Source organism: Podarcis erhardii (genome assembly GCF_964252035.2).
Source record: "Podarcis erhardii genome assembly, chromosome: 1".
Classification (NCBI taxonomy): Eukaryota; Metazoa; Chordata; class Lepidosauria; order Squamata; family Lacertidae; genus Podarcis; species Podarcis erhardii.
In genome coordinates, this window is record NC_138497.1 from 66,375,004 (window position 1) to 66,394,963 (window position 19,960).

General features: G+C 38.7%; 1 protein-coding gene across 1 annotated transcript in view; it reads left to right on the forward strand.

The window, feature by feature from the left end:
- The window catches only part of QSER1 (glutamine and serine rich 1), a 41,640-nt gene extending 29,396 nt beyond the window's left edge, over window positions 1–12,244 (forward strand). Inside the window, exons 7-13 of the mRNA XM_081833831.1 lie at window positions 186–319; window positions 2,072–2,274; window positions 3,597–3,734; window positions 4,281–4,378; window positions 4,807–4,959; window positions 6,550–6,645; window positions 7,801–12,244. Coding sequence (XP_081689957.1) covers window positions 186–319; window positions 2,072–2,274; window positions 3,597–3,734; window positions 4,281–4,378; window positions 4,807–4,959; window positions 6,550–6,645; window positions 7,801–7,941 — 963 coding nt within the window. The 3' untranslated portion in view covers window positions 7,942–12,244. The remainder of the gene's footprint in view (window positions 1–185; window positions 320–2,071; window positions 2,275–3,596; window positions 3,735–4,280; window positions 4,379–4,806; window positions 4,960–6,549; window positions 6,646–7,800) is intronic.
- Window positions 12,245–19,960: the final 7,716 nt, after the last annotated feature.

Below are 19,960 nucleotides of genomic sequence, written 5' to 3' on the forward strand. Positions count from 1 at the left end.
CTACTTCAACTCCCCCATGTTACATCCCAGCCCTTTCCTGGAAGACCCTCAGGAGGGATAGATGCCTTGTGCTCACATTTATATCTGGACGCAACCCATTATTTAAACTTAAGTATAAATTATCCTGTACAAAATCGAGTGCAAGAATCTGCATGTACTATGTCTGCGTTTTTCTCTCATTGCAGTATCTTGGGTATTTTGGAGACGCAAAATCAAAGTACAAAAGAGTATACGTGAAGTTTATAGAAAATACAAACAAGAAAGAGTATGTCAGAGTGTGTTCCAAGAGACCCAGAAATAAGCCTGTACCGTCTGCAAGGTATTTTATTTTGATAAGATATAGGGTCAAAAAGAAAAGCTTTAACATTTGTAGATTTTAATAGAAATATTTTGTATTTTTTTACAGCAGACATCCATAATATTTATTTGTAGTTGCAACAAATAGAATAGACTGAAAATGTGGACTGGTTTGCGTAATTACACACTTTGGGTGTGCATGGTTCTCTTCCATGTATAAGGAGGAGGGAAGGTATCTTTGCTCACTTTTGACTAAACCATTGTTTCCCATTATGTACAAACTTTGGGAACTGAGGTTTAGGTAAAAGAGAATATGGAACTTTCACTCTCCTTGTGTACAGTGGAGAACAGAACGGGAGCATCTTAGCTCTGAGTCCTGGAAGACCTGCTCCCTTGTTTACTAGCCTTTTTCCACCTGGCTTGGGAAGGCTGACAGACTCTAGCTACGAAAGCTGAGGCTGCTGAACAGACTCTGGGGTTGGAGTATTGCTTTGGGGGTTTTTTTGTTGCTGTTATTGCTACTAATTTTTGGATCTTTATTTTTGGATCTTATGGTTTATTATGGTTGGCTGCTTTTTGGTGTGTTTTGTTTATTGTTTATGACTACTTATGTTTATAATTATGTGAATCTTTTCATGTTGTAAGCTGCCTTACAACTGAATTGAATTACAAATTGAATTATGATGAGCACATGACCCTAAGTCTCTCTGCAGCCCATTGGCAGTGCTCTAAATCATAGTTGTGTGATGTTGTTCATAGATATGTTTTTCCCCAGCCAATAGTGTCATTCTTTGGGTTTCATCTTAGTTCCTTCTGTGGAGCTTGATTGCTGTTAAATGAGAAGCGACATTCCTTCTTTCCCCCATTCACAAAATTCTACTAGTTAGTCTTTCAGCAGCTAATGGTTGGGTGGGAGCAACCTGGCGTATGCATGAGTGAATTTGAACACATCAGATTACCAGCTAACAACACATTCAGAACCCGTGTGCTGTATCTAATCATGACCACTCACTTGCACAGTGGAAACCTGCTTTGCAACAGGAGTTCTTCCTCATCCAGTTCCTCTCACTCTGCTCTCATCAGCTGCTCCGCCCTTCTGGAACAGATTTGTTTTTGGGGTGGGTGCAGAGTCCAGGGGGAGGACGAGAAGAAGAAGCCCTGTTGCATGAGCGGAAGAGGTCTGCCTGCTCATGCTGCAGTGGATCTTTCCCAGTAGTTAGATCATTTAAACAATTGTGCTTGTCTGCAGGTGAAAATGGAGTAAAAGTCCATAAAGGCATTAATGCAGAGAGAATAATAGAGGTTAAATTAATGAATAACCTAAATGAGGTTAATTCAGTTTATAAAGGTGAAACTCGTACTCGCAATAAAAAGGTAAAGGTAAAGGGACCCCTGACCATTAGGTCCAGTCGTGGCCAACTCTGGGGTTGCGGCGCTCATCTCGTTTTACTGGCCGAGGGAGCCGGCGTACAGCTTCCGGGTCATGTGGCCAGCAGGACTAAGACGCTTCTGGCGAACCAGAGCAGCGCACGGAAACACCATTTACCTTCCCACCGGAGTGGTACCTATTTATCTACTTGCACTTTGACATGCTTTCGAACTGCTAGGTTGGCAGGAGCAGGGACCGAGCAACGGGAGCTCACCCCATCGCAGGGATTCAAACTGCCAACCTTCTGATCGGCAAGCCCTAGGCTCAGTGGTTTAACCCACAGCGCCACCCGCCTCCCCGTACTCACAATAGTTCCTTTCATTTACTCTTGCTTTCAATTTGTAGGCCTGTCCATTGTAAGCCAAGCACTAGCATCAACAAATCTCCTGAGCCTCCAGCATCAAAAACCACACCTGCAACAACAAAAGTTTCTGTAGTGAAACCCAAAGCTAAGCAGCCAAAGATAAAGGCAGAACCACCACCAAAGAAACGGAAAACATGGAAAGAAGAATTGCCCCCTGCCCCTCAACTCCAGAGTGACGAGGAAGGTAAGTGCCACAATGTCAAAACTAGGTATTCTGATTATGTAATATCTTCAAAAAAAAATATTAATAAGCTTTGCAAATTTCTCAGCAAAACTTGGTGGAGAGGTGCTAACTTGATAGGAAAACCTCATTCTTAATAAGTGCCCCGAAGAAGGTTGCTTTTAACCGAAACAGGACTTTATTTTGCAAAAACTATATTTTGTAAAGATTTATTACTGGTACCACTTTGAGGCTCAGCCTCTTTCATGACTTCTCTTGCTTTTGGTGCTGCTCTTCCTACCCCCTTTTAGTAGAATCATGGCCTCACAAAATGTAATTTTCCGTTTTGTTGCGTGGTAATTGTGAACATTTCAAAGCCACCATTTGTGAAGAGGGCAACTTTTTTTATATTGCTTCATAACGTGGGATGAGTAGAGTCTTATGCAGACATTGCCAGCACGCATTTACTTTGCATAGGGAGGAGGGAACAGGGGCTGCACCTCTTGGAATCAGCTCAACGTTACCAAATGTTTGCTTGTTGAGCTCAGTATCTATGAAGGGATGCTTACATGCATACATGTATAAGCACCCCACATGGTTGGGAAGCCCAATCACATGGAACGTCAACACATTTGCAACTCTTTGCAGACAGCATGCTCAAGAACACATAGGCATCTAAGAGATGAGGCAGGCCGTGTTGGCTATAGGGTCAGTAACACTCTGTGGATTGGTTTGACCTTTGGCAATTTCTGTCAGGCAGAAAGATTTCTCCCAAGTCTCCACTCCACTGTCCTTATTAGGAATGAATTCTTTGACATTTAATTTTAAGTGGCACTTGCAGTGTGTTTGGGCATTGGTTAATTCTTCTGTAGCAGCCATGTTATTTTCAGATGTTTCATTTAGGTTTTCAAAGCAAAGGATGCTAATTTTCCAAAATGAAGAAAAAGTTTAAGCTTGAATTGGAATGCAGTATAATCATAAAAACTGCTCCTAAGCACTCTTTTTCAGCTTATAACTAATCCAGTAAGAATCCATATTTTGTTGTTCTTGTTTAAATTATCTGAAGCTTTTTTTCAACTGTTAAGGATCTTAACAGCTCAGTCCTTACTAAAATAGTGCATACTAACCATCTGTTCTGACCAAACTGCGGGAGGCAGTGGAAGACAGGAGTGCCTGGTGTGCTCTGGTCCATGGGGTCACGAAGAGTCGGACACGACTAAACAACAACAACCATCTGTATTTCTTTGAATGGTCACTAGAGGTCACCAGAATCGTAATAAATTTCTAGGCCTGTAAACAAAATGCAATTGGAACAATATATTTGTATTTCTGATACTGTATTTCAGACACTGCACCTCCAGCTCCTATTATTACTCGTTTTTTGAACACCAGAGCTATGAAAGAAACATTTAGGAGCTACATGGAACTGCTTGTTAGCATTGCCTTGGATCCAGATACTATGCTGGCGTTGGAGAGGAGCAATGGTACAGTGTGTTCAACCTTTCACTTTGTGTAGCTTATTTCTGTTTCCCATATGATATCTTTGTTCAAGGAACGGATAAGACATCAGCTTAAGATCACAAGCATTTAGAGTTCAGGGGTCCCAAATGGTAGTCTGTAGATCACTGGTAGGGGCAGCCTCCTAGGGGGAGGGGCCACATGCCAATCGTGGGAGGGGCCAAAGGCAAAGATGGGTGGGCAGATTTGACTCTTTGTATTGTAGGCTAATTCCAGTCATGCAAAAGTCAGGTTTCTATACACACATGCCTCAATCCTCCCATCTAGGCAAGCAAGAGATCTTGATTGTTTAGATACTGCTTCAAACTGATTATCTAAGCTGTATACAGTAAACTCCAATATATAAAATACAAAATAAGTTGAAATATAGATTACAAATACAGATTAACTTGTTTGAGTCATCTGGGTATATTTTACTGAGCTCGTTCGTGACTCTTTTTCTTACCTCTTTCTGCTTCTGGCCAGTGCTTGCTTTGCTTTGAAGTATCATACATTGTGTTCTGCTTTTTCAGATGAGCTGCTTTTGCCTCATATGAGAAAAATTGATGGCATGCTAAATGACAATAGGAAAAGGCTGCTGTCCAAATTGAGCTTGGAGCGTTCACTCAAGGTATTGATAGTTAAAATGGTTTTATTAATTATTTACTGCTCTTACATTGCTTGAGATCTTTTGGGAAGTGATGTCTAATCATACAAAGCAAATAAAACATCAGTGCAAATTCCTATTGGATTTCTTGTATATATTTTTATCCCTTCAGATAAAAATTGCCCAGCTATAATCCTGCATTTTCAGATGAAAGGGAGACTTCCTGTAAACATCAATTAGCATAATATGAAACTATATCTTACCTTAATTAGGTAAATCACCTGAACAGGATTAACTGAATGTATTTTTAAGAACTTGAATAACAGTAACTGCTCCTGCATTCTTTTAAAGACTTATTTTATCAAAGAATTCTAATAAAATTTGTTGCTTATTAATTTGACATAGTGGAATCCTGCACAGTGTAAATTTCTGCCTTTTTGCTCTCTTCTAAGGCTGCTTTGGAAAGCTTCCCTGAGCTGACTGTAATCAATCGAGATTCTAAAACAAAAACTGGAGTGAGTGTAATTCCTAGAATCAAAATGAATGGCAAAGCTTATAACAAGAAAACACTGAGGATTTCTAAAGCAGCTTCAAAATTAGCACAGGTATGTGTGTTTTTTTAAGTGTTTGGGGTTGGTTTGCTGCTATATTTTTAATAGAACACTAATATCCTTACTAGAATCATCTTCTTTGTATGCATTATCTTAAATGTGGTACTAAACTTTATGCTTTCCAGTTGTGGATTTTCAAAAAGAAATTCATAAATTAATTGACAGTAGTTAAAAAAAAATATTTGACTTGTTTCATTTCCTTTGATCATTATCCTTTGAAGCCCAGTAAGAAATTGTATTCTTAAAAAGGTAAATATGTTGAAGTAGAGAATAGAAAAGGGGGTCTCTAAATGAAACATTTCACAACAGGAGGTATTCATTTCCCTTACGAATGAGCCATTACATGAAAGTACTGACCTACCCCCCCCCCTTTTTATTTGGTCCTTTGGAGGCTGTAGACCTACATGCACCTACCCTGAGAATTGGTAAGCCCCACTGAACTCAAATGGGACTTCTAAGCTGATGTGCAGTCAGATTTACTGTAAGCATCTCTCTGATGGTTCCAGATCTGCCATTATGGCTGATAATATTGACAGTTTTCTTTATGGCTTCCTTTGCACTTACCTTGTTGCCCATTTAACCCCCTACATAGTAGCTTTCACATTTGACTTCTACCTGTATCAAAACATGTTAATACTGTAGGTAAGCAACTGCAGTGGTTTTCCAAATCTCTGTTCCAAATCTGTGCCTCTGCAAGCCCTAGACATTGAACTATCTGGCTAATATAATAATATTCAACGAAAGCAGTTTAGTGGGGAAAATATTAGCCAGATAGTTCAATGTCTAGGGCTTGCTTAGTTAACTATTATGGGTTCCATAATAATGGAAGACATTTCCTGAAAGGTTTTTTTTATCAATATAGGAAACGGAAATAAGTAGTCCGCAATTTGAAGTGGGAGAGAGAGAAATGTTAGGGAGATGGGGGAGTTGCAGCAGCAAACTGAAGGCAGCTGCACAGTGATGTTTGGACAGAGGGAATTCAGTGCAAGGGGGTGAAATGCCTAAGAGAAAATAGAATCTGAGAGTGAACAAGAAACAAGCATTCACCTATTCATCCATTGTGATATCTGAGAAGCACATCAGAGGGAGGAGGACCCAGGCATCATCATCAGACAGGGTAAAACTTAAAGGGCATGAAATTGACATCCCAAGCCCTGTTAAGCTTTACTGGGCAGAATCGCAGGGTAGTGTTAGCTGGCACTAAACTGGGGCTCCCATTATAAACTGGGAAGGGTGAACTCCATTCACAGGAACTGGGTTATTTTTGCCAGTCCCCCTGTGTCCCGTGAAAAGCTGCTATGGAGGGTGGAAGAGCCACTGGAACAATGTGGGAGGATGCACAGGGACTGCAATGGGAAGGTGAAATACAATGAGCAGTGCCTCCCTCAGCCCCCTTTCCAAGAGTCACTGCTGGATCTCAGTTCCATTTGCGAACTGAAGGATTAATCTAGACCCAGGCCTTTTGTGGATGAATGTATTCACAAGTGCATATTATCTCTGAGTGGTCAGAATAATTATTGGTACCAATAAACTCATCAGTTCATAGTTAACTTCATGGCTAATAAAAACTATTTTTCTCTACAGGAGTTTGCTGTAGATCCAGAAAAGATATCATTGTGCTCTTTATATCACTCACTCCATCATTACAAATACCACATGTTTCTGAGGTGTAAAGTTGAGGTCAGTTTTTATCAAGTTGATGATAGCAATTTTTTAGTTTTTTCTATCTGATTCTGTTACATTTATCTATAAATCTAGGAGTAGTTCATAAATTCTGAAATAAAATAAATAAAAATCATGCTGTGGAAGTTATACTAGTTAAAATACTAAGATTTGTTGGTTACAGTAATATGGGATTTTCAAGAGCTTTTGTGAGCAGGAAACATTAAGGTTATTCTGAAAGCTTCTTAAGTCATTGAACAATTTCTGTGGATTGAAATGAATGCAGGTAGCTCAGACAAAAGGAAAAACTTGCCAATTTTAATTATGGTATTTAGTTACTTTTATACAGGGTTGCAATAGAAAAACACACAAAAATCCATACCATAGTAACAAACAAAATCAGTACTCCCTGCTGCCACACACACGCACACAGAGTTTAAAAGGCCATAGATTGTATAATTAGCCAAAGGCCTGAAAGAAGAGGAATGTTTTTGCCTGGTGCCTAAAGATATATAATGAAGTGCCAGGCAAGCCTCCCTGGGGGAGCCACCACAGAATTTCCCTATTCTTGTGTTCCTGCCTCTGGGCCTCTTGTGGATGGGGCAAGTGAAGAAGGGCCTCCGATGATGATTGCAGGGTCCCAGTTGCTTCATAGAGAGAGAAGCGGTCCTTGAGGTAGTATAGTCTTAACTGTTTAAGGCTTTATAGGTCAAAACCAGCAGGTTGAATTGGGCCCAGAAAATCATTGGCAGCCAATGCAGTCGGGCTAGATTGGTATTATATGGTCAAACCATCTTGCCCTGGTAAGCAACCTGGCCAAAGCCAATGGAAGGCACTCTGCACCACTGAGGTCACCTGAGCCTCAAGCGACAGCACTGGGCCAAGAAGTACTCGCACGCTGCATACCTGCAGGGAGTGTAAAGTCGTTAAATAATATTGTAGGTTGTTCATGAGTACAGAAACAGAGCTTCAGCCAAGGAACCTTCTTGGCTGTGTAAGGAAGTTCATTAGTATCAGTGCATTGTATTTTGTTTATGAGTTTGTCCCTTGGTCACAGGTGGTTTGTGGGTGGCTGAATAAATCCACTAAAAGATAAGACCTCTGACTTCTGAGAGTATTGAGAATGAATAGATACCTGCAAACTAATCTCCTGCTTCCATTGCTCCTCAATAGATTTCTTCCGTTCAAAAGAAGAGTGCAGATCTAGGCCAGGAGGAGATTGTACAGCAATGCATGAAAAATATGAAATGGGTAGAAGACCTCTTTGAGAAGTTTGGTGAACTTTTGAATCATGTACAGCAGAAATGTTCATAACAGACACTGCCCCAAATGTTACATTTTTTTCCTCTATAGCACTCATCATGAGAAACTGAAAGGTCAGAGAAGCTCTGGTTAATCTGGTCATGCCAGACTATTCTGAGTCTGAGGAATCTGTGGTGTTCTTGGTTCCGTGGAAAAATTATGCTGCCATGAAAATGGAACTACAAATGAACCTCACTGCATTTTTAATCTGAAGAATGATTTTTTTTTCTATTTTGTAAACTCTTGTATTGAAATGACAGGTTTATTTTTGAAATGATCAAAGCATGCACTAAATATATATTTTTGGGCTACGGTGAAAATACCATGGCTTTTTCTGGCTCTGTACACTAGGAAGAGTCTAGGTGGTAAACAAATATTTACATTTGTCTGATCAAGTAGAGTCTTCTACATTTTGCAAACAGAGCTAATATGACATGAAATTCTGTACATGAATAATCGCCATCACAAATTCAGAATTATCATTCTGCTTTATGGACTCCTTTTACTGCTGTTATGTTCAGGAGGCTGAACATGGAGTTGGTGCAATCCTTTGACAGCTATTTTGTGTCAAATTATATTGTAATGAAAAACAATGACTTTAACTATTTCCCCCATTTTTTTATTTTGAAGAAAAACGTATTTTTCTTTATACTGTGCTTTTTTTCCCTTTGGAAAGAAATCAGTTGTACATTTTATCTCACAAATAGTTGCATTTTTCACAGAGAAAATATTGTGGCTTACAATTGTTTTGTGTATCTTTGTAATACACTTTTCATGGTTTTCAGTAAATTCTGTTCATTTTTATATATTAATTTCATATTGTAAACTATATCTTAAGATGATCCTTTTGTTTATACAGGTTTCCTCCAGTGTTAACCAGGAATAAGACATACTAGACTTTATAAGTTTGCTTTATAAGTTAAGTTGTGTTTAAACACTGCATTTTATTTTCTGATAAATGAAAATAAATTTCTTACTAAAATAACATGAATAATTGAAATTTTCATTGAATAGCTAGTACATTTCTCTTCTGGATACCGAAGACTGATGATTGGATAGACTATATATGCAGTGTTAAACACAGCTGACGTTTTTTAAAAAATGGTAATGGCAGAACTGTTTGCTTCTTGGTGCCTTTTCAAATCCTCAGACGTTCTTTTGTAGTTGTCTTTCTCAGCTGGGTTATTTTTTTAATCAGTAGGACCAGTAGTCCCACTTAGACTACAAATGTGTTAAACTTGGATCAGTAGGAAAATTTCTTCATCTGCCAACAGAATGCCTTACCTCAGTCTTGGATTCAAAATGTGTAAGTCCTCTGCTTGGATTTGTAAAAGGACTAAACGTATTGTACTTTTGTCAGATAATATATATACATAAATATATATATATATATATATAATTCATTTGTCCTTTCACTGCCACTTAGTGCCTTAATTTCAGCCAAGAAAGCAGGATTCTTCATTCACTAGCCAATCAGGATATTCTTGTATGTAGCATGGTGTATTTTCTTTAGTTGTACATATGTTCATTGCACCTTAGATTTGTAAAGAATAATGAAAGGCTGTGATCATGAATTAAACTAGGATTTCAAAATATCAAAGGACAACATTTTTGATCTTGATACCTATTATGTTGGTTTACCTCTGCATTTTCAAAAGGTTTTTATATTGTAGGATATGGTGGTACTTCATTTTTCTGATGGGGGGGAATGCAATGAAAATTTTGGTAAATTTCTTGTTGATATTTGTCTTAAAATATCTTCATACTGCACTTGCCTTGAAAAAGCCAAGTTGTATTACTGTGACTGTGATTTTGCTGTATCTCTGCTATCTCTTCTGTAGAAGAACTAATGGTCTAGACTCAAACTATACCAGTGTTAGGGCTGCATCTTGATCCTCTTCCTAGAAACATTTCAGGCATGAATCTTACCTGCGAACAAAGAAGCATAATACTGCTGAATTATCTTGGAAACCTCAGCAATATATACATATTCCCTGCAAACAAATGTACATCTTCACTCATAATTAAGGCTGCAATCTACCTGCTTATCCAAGCCCTGTAGAACTTCTGAGACTTTCTTTTGAGCAGGCATCTGTAGCATTGCTCTGTGAGAGTATGTTGTGTTAGGAAGATATTTGAAAGTCTTTTTATAATGTAGATGCAACATCCTTGGGGCCATCATGTAAATAGCCTGCTCAGCTGGAGGAAGATACTACCATACTTCTCATTTTAGAACTGAAATACTTAAGAACCAGTCACTGAAGGTTCAAAGTGCAAAAACAAAATGTGTTCTTCTACAGCAAAGTAATATACATCTCAACACAAGAGTACACATATATTGGTTTAATAATTAAACTTTAATGAAACAAAAGAGCTGGGGTTTCCCCATGTTGTAGACCCAGGATGAAAGCCTATGCCCACTTACCTAGGACTAAGTCTCATTTAAATCATTGCAACTTACTTCTGAGTAATTGGGAGGATCGTGCCGAGTCAGTGGCAACTTTTATCAAGTGAATGATAAATAAGAAACTCAGGAATATGGGAGTAGAACGGAAAAGACAGTTTTGTATTGCTAGATGGGTGTTCAACTTCCTACCTTCAGAGAACTCTTTTTCATCAACTTGTTTGCCCTCCCTGTGTTTCAAGAAATGCCTGTACGTTGCAAGGAGTGTCTGTTCTAGGGTACACAACTTCATGTTGAGCATTGGTGAGGCCTATTAGGCCTAATCACTGTCCCACATGAAGTGTGGACATCTTGGAACACACCCAATGTCTTCTGTGACTCTGTGGCGCAGGAAAAGGTCTGCAGCTGTAGGGGCCTGGGTATATTCCTAGGCACAATTGCACACCATCATTTCTCTCTTAATTGAGAAGCCTCTAATTAGTTTTGAGCATATTCCATGGTTCCTGTAAACAACAGAGAACATCACCATGCTAGGCAGACAGTGTTTTATGTATCCAAAATTAAGCAAGTTTAGGAGAATGAAATGCCATTGGGAAAATAAAATAAAATGTAGGCGAAGATTTTAGGCATCTTATACCAACAGATTGAAGAAATTTGCCTTCGCTGTAGCAATAATTGTGTATTTGTTGCATTCAGGGTGTATGTTTTGTAGCTATAAAGGGGCAGAGTAACAGCAACGTTACTTGAGAAATACGGTTATTTGCTCAGAGACATTTTCTAAATATTCTGGGATAAAAATTGAACGTTACTCGTCTTAGACAACCGCCTTGTGTTTTCTTCCTTCCAAGGACCCCCCACCTCCTGCAAGTAGCAATTTTGCGAGAGTGCTGGATATGCTTTGGAGAATTGCCAGTGCGCTTACAATAAGTAGAGTTATAGGATTTGAGCAGCTGAAACCTCACCTAAATACAATATATGTTGAAACCGTTCAGACTTTCTTCCACTTTGTATTTAGGATTGTGATGTAGCTGATTTCAATAGGATACATCAGCCAACATTGTACACACTCGTCAATTTTGTGTCTGCATTCTCATAATACTGCAAGAATGTGGAACTGGCTGGCTACAGATGCGCATGTGATTTCCAAATATTCAGTACTCACTCAAATGTATCAACATGAAGTTCTCATTCTTTTTTAATTTATCAGTGGGGGCAAGCAAACAAATCGATAACACTGTGCTAAACTAAATACTTGCACCTGCATATTGGTAATCCAACAAACATTTGTTTTGTTTCCACATCTCTAAATGATGTATATCATTTTATTATTATTTTTCCTCCTTTTAAGCCTCTGTTTGCATCAAAAGTGATACAACTGGATTGTACAGCCTTCTTTAACAGAACATTGTATCATTTTCCTTTTGCTTTAAGTAATATATGTTAAAAAGGAAACTCAAACTGTCTTCCAATAAACAGGTCTTCATAGAGGAAATATATTTTAAATATTTAAAATTTTACTACTATTTAAAATAATTTAAATAGTTTAAATAATTTAAACAAGCCAAAACTAGGACATTGAAAATCAGTGTATAGTAACTTCAGATTTGTTAATGGCAATTTAACATTTTTCATCCTACACTAACATACATTTTTGTAGTATTACACAGTGCACTTCCTTCTATATATCTATGCTATTTAAGTTAATGTTCACATTTCATTCACAAAACGCATAGTAATATCTATCCTTTTATGTACTGCAAACATTTAGGCCAGGACTAATGAGAGGTGCTTTTTTAGTCCAGTTTTCAGGTGGTCCACAATAATGTATAAAGCTAAGAAAAAGAAATCACATTTTTTGTATTGTTGATTTGATGTTACTAAGCTCATTAAAGTAAAGACACTTTTTCAAAATGCTGTTTAGTGGTTTATTAAGCTTGAAAACATAAACTGAAAGAATTGGGAGTGACTAAGGCAAGCGGCTTTGTAAATTTGCAAAGTACTCCGTTAGTATAATGATTCAAATATGACTCTCTTGGAGACCAAATGGTGGCCACAGTCTTCACGTATATGTAACACTTGCATGCATGCACATATAGCCGATTTCCCTACTTTTCACACATAATTTAGCAGTTCCACATTGTAAGTTGCCATTGGAAACTCAGAATTCCTATAAGGTGGAAGGGTAGGGTGCAGTCGCAAAACATGGGAGAGAAACTGCTGCTGCATATGCTGTGGTTCAAGAATTGGCAGGAAATGAAGGCATGACCACTTCCTCCACGAGGTGCTTTTGGGGGGGGAGAGTGTTGCAACTGTTAGTTTCACCTGCTTAAGATTTTTTCTTTCTTCTATTTGTGCAAACATTCCCATTATTCATCAGTAGCCCCGTTTTGAGTTACATAACCATCTTAACTCAGCACCTGAGTTTGCTAAACCATTAATATCTACAGTGGTACCTCGGGTTACAGGGAACCAGGCAGAGGGTCTTCTCGGTAGTGGCGCCCTCCCTGTGGAACGCCCTCCCACCAGATGTCAAAGAGAGAACAACAACTACCAGACTTTTAGAAGACATCTGAAGGCAGCCCTGTTTAGGGAAGCTTTTAGTGTTTGATGTATTGCAGTATTTTAATGTTTTTTTGGAAGCCACCCAGAGTGGCTGGGGAAGCCCAGCCAGATGGGCGGGGTATGAATAAATTATTATTATTATTATTATTATTATTATTATTATTATTATTATGTACTTAATTCATTCAGGAGGTCCGTACTTAACCTGAAACTGTTCTTAACCTGAAGCACCGCTTTAGCTAATGGGGCCTCCTGCTGCCGCCGCACCACAGGGGCACGATTTCTGTTCTCATCCTGAAGCAAAGTTCTTAACCTGAAGCACTATTTCTGGGTTAGCGGAGTCTGTAACCTGAAGCATATGTAACCTGAAGCATATGTAACCCGAGGTACCACTGTATTATGGTTGTGGCCATTTTTGTCTCAGCTGCACACGTTTATTTTTTTAAAGGGGTATAGCCTCAATCAGCTCCAAATGATATGAAATTTCTTGTTTTTGCTGGCTTTTTTCAATGCAGCACCCGCCCACTCCACACTTTCATTGTTTATATATATATATATATTAAATTAAATTTTTATTGATTTTCAACCAGAATACATTTATGTACATTTGTTATACAAATAGATCTCATATAAAACCTTTAGCTCTGCCGAGCTTCAGACTTCCTCTGCCGAGCTTCAGACTTTCATTGTTTATATTACAGAAATTCAGTGATGGTTTGTTACTTTGGAAGACTACTCATCAGTATCTATTACTTGATCAATATTGGCCACCTGTCACCCTTTGAATACAGTATCAGCAGAATGCATTTCAATCAACCACTGGTTTGGATTCCGAGCTTCCCTTCTGTTAGTGGAAATGCTTTTGATTCAGGAAAGTTACCACTGTTTAAAAGTGGCTAGATGATTGTGGCTAGCACCTTCTCCCTTGAACTGGGCCCACAACACTTTAGCAGATTTTTGGGGTACACAGGGAGATGAAGGAGCAATTGGTGGAAACCGGGTGCCAGCAGAAACAATCCTTGAGCAGAGTTCCCATTCATGGGGTTATAAGGATCCAAGCTAATTTATTTCACATACAGATAGGTAGCCGTGTTGGTCTGCCATGGTCAAAACAAAATAAAAAAATTCCTTCCAGTAGCACCTTAAAGACCAACTGAGTTAGTTCTAGGTATGAGCTTTCGTGTGCATGCACACTTCTTCAGATACCTTGGTATCTGAAGTGTGAAGTTGGTATCTGAAGTGTGAAGTTGGTATCTGAAGTGTGAAGTTGGTATCTGAAGTGTGAAGTTGGTATCTGAAGAAGTGTGCATGCACACGAAAGCTCATACCTAGAACTAACTCAGTTGGTCTTTAAGGTGCTACTGGAAGGAATTTTTTTATTTTGTTTATTTCACATAGTGCTTGAATGGCTGCACTGTATAAGTCATGTTGGAAGCAGAGAAATTTATAACATTTGCTGCTTTTATGTGATAAAATTGCACTTCTATATGAGATAGGGGCTTCCCTGTGGTAGTTCCACACCTGTGGAATTCTTTCTGCCTGGAAACCCAACTGGCACCAGTATTTCCAGTGTTTTGGTACTAGGCAAATATGTACCTATTTTTGCCTGGAGATGCTCGCTACTGCTGCAAGTCTGGAGGTTTTTGTGACTGAACTTGTTTGGAATTCTTGTTTTAATTATATTGTAACGTACACTGAGATCACATGATGAAGGGCAGGCCTAAGCTATGCAAAATAAATAAGCATTCTGTGTTTCTGTAGTATTAACTTGTGTGGATTTTATTTATTTTCAGTATATGTGACCTATATGCTGAAAGTCTACTTGTCTCTTCAAGGATAATGGGCACAGAGCACATTTTCATAAGCAATTGTTTATGTAATCCATGTGCTGGTCTCTTCAGAATGGCTTCATTTTGATTGAATGGAGCCATTGTTCATAGGTTGGAGAAAGATGCAGATGAGGAGTCATTAAAAAATAACTGGAATGTTTATGAAATATTTATGGTAAATAAGCATTCGGTATAATCCAAGATCAACACACAGGATTCAAAGAAGCAACTCATACTAATATAAAGTGAAACATCAGTGCTGCTCCAAACACTAAATTAAAAAAGATATAGTGAAGACTACAGTAATTTGTGATGTGGTGAACTATTCTACATGAACAAAATCTAGATGTACTGCCTGAATCGAGCCATTTTCTTAACTTTTTCTTAATGTTAGCATGAAATATGAAGCCTATCTAAGAAAAGAAAAGTAGTATTTAACCTCTGCTTGATTATTTTCTTTCTCAGTTTGTGCTAATCTGACACAAACATCATCTCAATCACTTGAAAAAGCAAGGAAGATCCCATCAGTTACCATGTCACTCCAAAATTTATTCCCGCTGTGAAAGAAAATCCTGCTCGCTTGCTTTTTTATTTTTAGACTTACATACCGCCCTTCATCATACATCTCAGGGCAATTCACAAGGTAATTCCCTGACGTTACACCACTGGCAAGGCATAATTAATGCATGGTTGTGCATCTTGGCCAGATTGCGACCTGACCTTTGCTATTTCACCCTCACCCTTTCCACAGGCATGGCCAGCCCAAACCTTTTGCAGCACATACACAGTATAGGTCTGCTCAAAAGTGTACCCTCTTGAGTTCCAGTGTAATCCCAGTACAGAGTGTATAGGACTGCAGCCTCAGTATATTAAACTTCTGCAAATCTATTTTAATTGCCTTGTTTCCCCTGCAAGGGACTTCCAAGGGATCAGATACCAAGGATGCTTTGCTCCCCACTCCTTACTTCAGGAGCTGCCTTCCCTAAGACCTAGCTGTCTTTGGGTGTGTAGTACCCATTATACACATTCTTTCCCTCAGTGAATTCTGGGCATTGTAGTTTACCCCACAGAGTAGCAATTCCCAGGAGCCCTTAACAAACCACAGTGCCCAGAATTCTTCAAGGGAACGAATATGCTTGGAATGTGCTCTAAAAGGTATAGTTTGTGCACAGCCTCTGCTGTGCACTTTGTCATGTCACTGTTTCTTACCCTAGTTACATTTAGAAGAGCTCAGCTCACCCCATCAAACTTCTGAAAAGCCCAAAGTTATCAATGGATTTTAGAAATTGCAGAGTATTGGCAGGAATATAAGCCAAACCTGCAAATAGGCGGCACCTTTAAAATTTGGCGGCTTGGGAGCCGTTGTCCCACGCTCCTGGGCTGCTTCCTGGGAGGTGGAGCCGCACCACTTTGACATGGCATAAGGTCGCAAATATAAGCCGCACTTTAACTTTTCACGATCAGATTTGGGGGGAAAGTGCAGCTTATTTTCAGGCCAATACAATATGTAGTTTACAGGATCTCCATTAAAATCAAAACAATATAAAATCAAGCAAAAATGCATTAAGGATAATCAGTACAAAAATGGGTCATCTGACAAAGGTTTAAAAAACAAATCAGTTTCATAAAGCAGTGTGCTGAAATCACCAAGTTTTAAGTTGGTGCCTGAAGCTCATCAGACACTTACATATTAATTATTTTGTGCTTATATAGAAAAACCATCTGGATTACAATAAATGAATATCTTTCCTGAGCAGCAATCTGAAATAAGGGGCATTTTTTTAAAAAAAATAGGCCTTGTGGAAAACCCCTTGTTAATACAAGTGTTGCCCTTTTGGTTTAAATGACATTGATGAGCATAAGAAAACAAATATACTCATTCATATAAATGGAACTGGCTGAATTATCACAAGATAAAATTAATTATTACTGAAAATAGTGGTTCATGCTTCTGAAGCAACATACTACAATTGCACAGACATCCGTTTTTCATCTAACAAAATAAAACAAAGATTAGTGTGACCTCAATGCATTTGGTTCATTGTGTGCTGGCCTAGATCTGAATGTTCTGGTGTACCAAGCAGATAATTTTTTTCAGTATGTTCTTTGATTAACAGTGTATTGTATAAAACAAAAAAATTCCTTCCAGTAGCACCTTAAAGACCAACTAAGTCAGTTCTTGGTATGAGCTTTCGTGTGCATGCACACTTCTTCAGATACACTGAAACAGAAGTTTCCAGACCTTTCTATATAGTGAGAAGGTGGGGAGGGGTATTACTCAGAAGGGTGGTAGGAATGGGTGATTGGCAGATAGCTGTGATGAGCCTGTTGACGACTCTTAACGACTGCAATAGGTCTTACAGGAGGAAGCAAGGGGTGAAAAGGTGAAAAATGGCTTTGTCATGTATAATGAGATAAGAATCCTAGGTCTTTGTTCAGGCCAGGTTTTTCCATTGTTTTAAGTTTGGTGATAAGTTGTAATTCAGCAGCTTCTCTTTCCAGTCTATTTCTGAAATTCCTTTGTAGTAAAACAGCTACTTTGAGATCTTGTATAGAATGTCCTGGGAGATTGAAGTGTTCTCCTACTGGTTTCTCTGTCTTGTGATTCCTGATGTCCGATTTATGTCCGTTTATTCTTTGGCGTAAGGTCTGGCCTGTTTGTCCAATATAGAGAGCTGAAGGACACTGTTGGCATTTTATGGCATACACAATGTTAGACGATGAGCAATTAAATAGTCCCGAAATGGTATGTGTGATGTTGTTGGGGCCAGTAATGGTGTTGTCCGGGTGTATGTGGCAGCAAAGTTGGCATCTGGGTTTATTACAGGCTCTGGTGCCAGTGTCTGTGTTAGGTCTGGTTGTAGTATTATTGTGGGTTAGGAGTTGTTTAAGACTGGGTGGCTGTCTGTAGGCAATGAAAGGTCTTCCTCCCAGAGCTTGAGAAAGAGAACTGTCATTGTCCAGGAGAGGTTGTAGATCTCTGATGATGCGTTGTACTGTTTTAACTTGGGAGCTGTATGTGATGACTAGAGGTGTTCTGTTATTTTCTTTTTTGGGTCTGTCTTGCAGCAAGTTCTCTCTGGGTATCAGTCTGGCTCTGTTGATCTGTTGTCTAACTTCATCTGTTGGGTATTTTAGTTCTAAAAAGGTTTGCTGTAGATCTCTTAGGTGAGAGTCTCTGTCAGTAGAATTGGAACAGATGCGGCTGTAACGTAGTGCCTGGCTATATACAATGGACTGTTTGGTATGTTTGGGATGGTAGCTAGAGGCATGTAGATATGTTTGTCGGTCAGTTGGTTTACGGTATAAGGTGGTGTCTATGTGCCCATCCTGTATTTTTATAGTAGTGTCCAGAAAATGTATTTCTTGCATAGATTGATTCATTGTTAGGTTGATTGTGGGGTGAAAATCATTGAATTTCTGGTGGAAGGTGTTCAGGGTCTGTTGACCATGTGTCCAGATGATAAAAATATCGTCAATGTATCGCAGGTATAAGAGAGGTTTGAGTGGGTAAGAGTTTAGGAAACGTTGTTCTAAATCTGCCATGAAGATGTTGGCGTACTGTGGGGCCATGCGGGTGCCCATTGCTGTGCCGCTGATCTGAAGGAACAGTGTATTGTATATGTTGCTATGCTGCTACTTGTGTCTATAAATTTGGTATGGTTGGCATAAACATCCTGAACCATTCAAAATTTTACAGAGGCTCAGTTGCTGATGTGTAATTTTATTTCAGCAACTCCCCAACAGTAAAATTGTCAAAACTCAAAACCTCATTGTTCTGCAAGTTGTTTGAATTCCAGTTTTTAATAATGTTTAGGAATAGGCCCAGATTGCACAGCATGTCCAAATATCCCATTATCACAACTGATTAGCCACACGCATGTTGTTACTTTCAATCATTGAGACCCATAGCCAACAAACATCAGACTTCTTGGGACAGAAATTGCCTTGGTTATGATAATAAACAACTTTATCAGGAAATGGAACAGGGCTTTTTCTTCCTTTTTTGCTACTCTGTGCCCTATAAGAAGCTGAGTTTGTGGATATGATCAGGTGTAAACATGTTTGACTCAGGTATACGTGCATTAGAGATTGTTACAAAACATATGGGAGAGGGCCCTATAGAAATGAAAGACACAGACCAGCTAGTCATTGCCTATGACTGCAGCATGTATGACAACGCTTGACTCTGGATAGCTTGAAGTACTGTAGTTTGGCTAAAAGTCACCTTGAAGTTAATGTTCCCTGGTCAAACAACTGTGGGGATTAAGCTACACCAACACACTAAAAGAGGAAACGGTCTCATTATGTGCTCAAAGGTACTTACCTCTTGGCTACAAGATATTTGCTAATATTTTAGCTAATAGATTGAAAAAGGTCTTAAATTTTTATATACATCCAGATCAAGTGGGATTCCTTCCAGGTAGACAGATGAAAGATAATATAAGAAATATTCTAAATGTCATAGAATATCTAGAAGAAATGAGAAAAAAGCAGCAATGATGTTTATAGATGCGGGAAAAGTGTTTGATAATATATCTTGGGATTTTATTAAGAAAGTGATGGAAGAAATGGAATATGGAGAAAAGTTTATAAAAGGGATACAAGCTGTATATACAGAACAGAATACAAAATTAATTATTAACCAGGTGATAACGAATCAATTTAAAATAGAAAAAGGAACAAGACAAGGTCCATGGCTGAGCTTTGCCTCAGATTAGATTATGTGGGCATACTAAAAAGGCATTCCCTCTCTCCAGAATCCATAGTGACTGTGATACTCTGAGGTGAATATTCCAACATGACAGTTCCCATGGTTCTCTGGACACATTAAAACAACATTGATATAAACTCTGTAAATTTGTAGACTACATTCCAAGTAGAATTGAATCTGCCCCAATACTAGTATCTGCACCTTCAGGTCTTTTTCAGCTCAAAATTTCCAGGAGTTGTGTATTTAGGACCAACCTGGGGGACTAGGGTTTATATCCCACTTTGAGCTACTTGGAGAGGAAAAGTGAGATGTTAGTATAATAATAAAGGTAAATAAATTCTATCTCAACAATCAAAGCTTGCACATTTTTGTATAGGCTGCTACCAGCTGAGCTCTTTTCACCGTTAGGTGTGTATAACATTGCATAGGATCTGTCTGGCAGAACTGCAACCCCTTCCACACTTAGTACAAAGCAGGATTTGCTTATGAGTAAACATATATAGGTTTCAGGGTGCACAGACT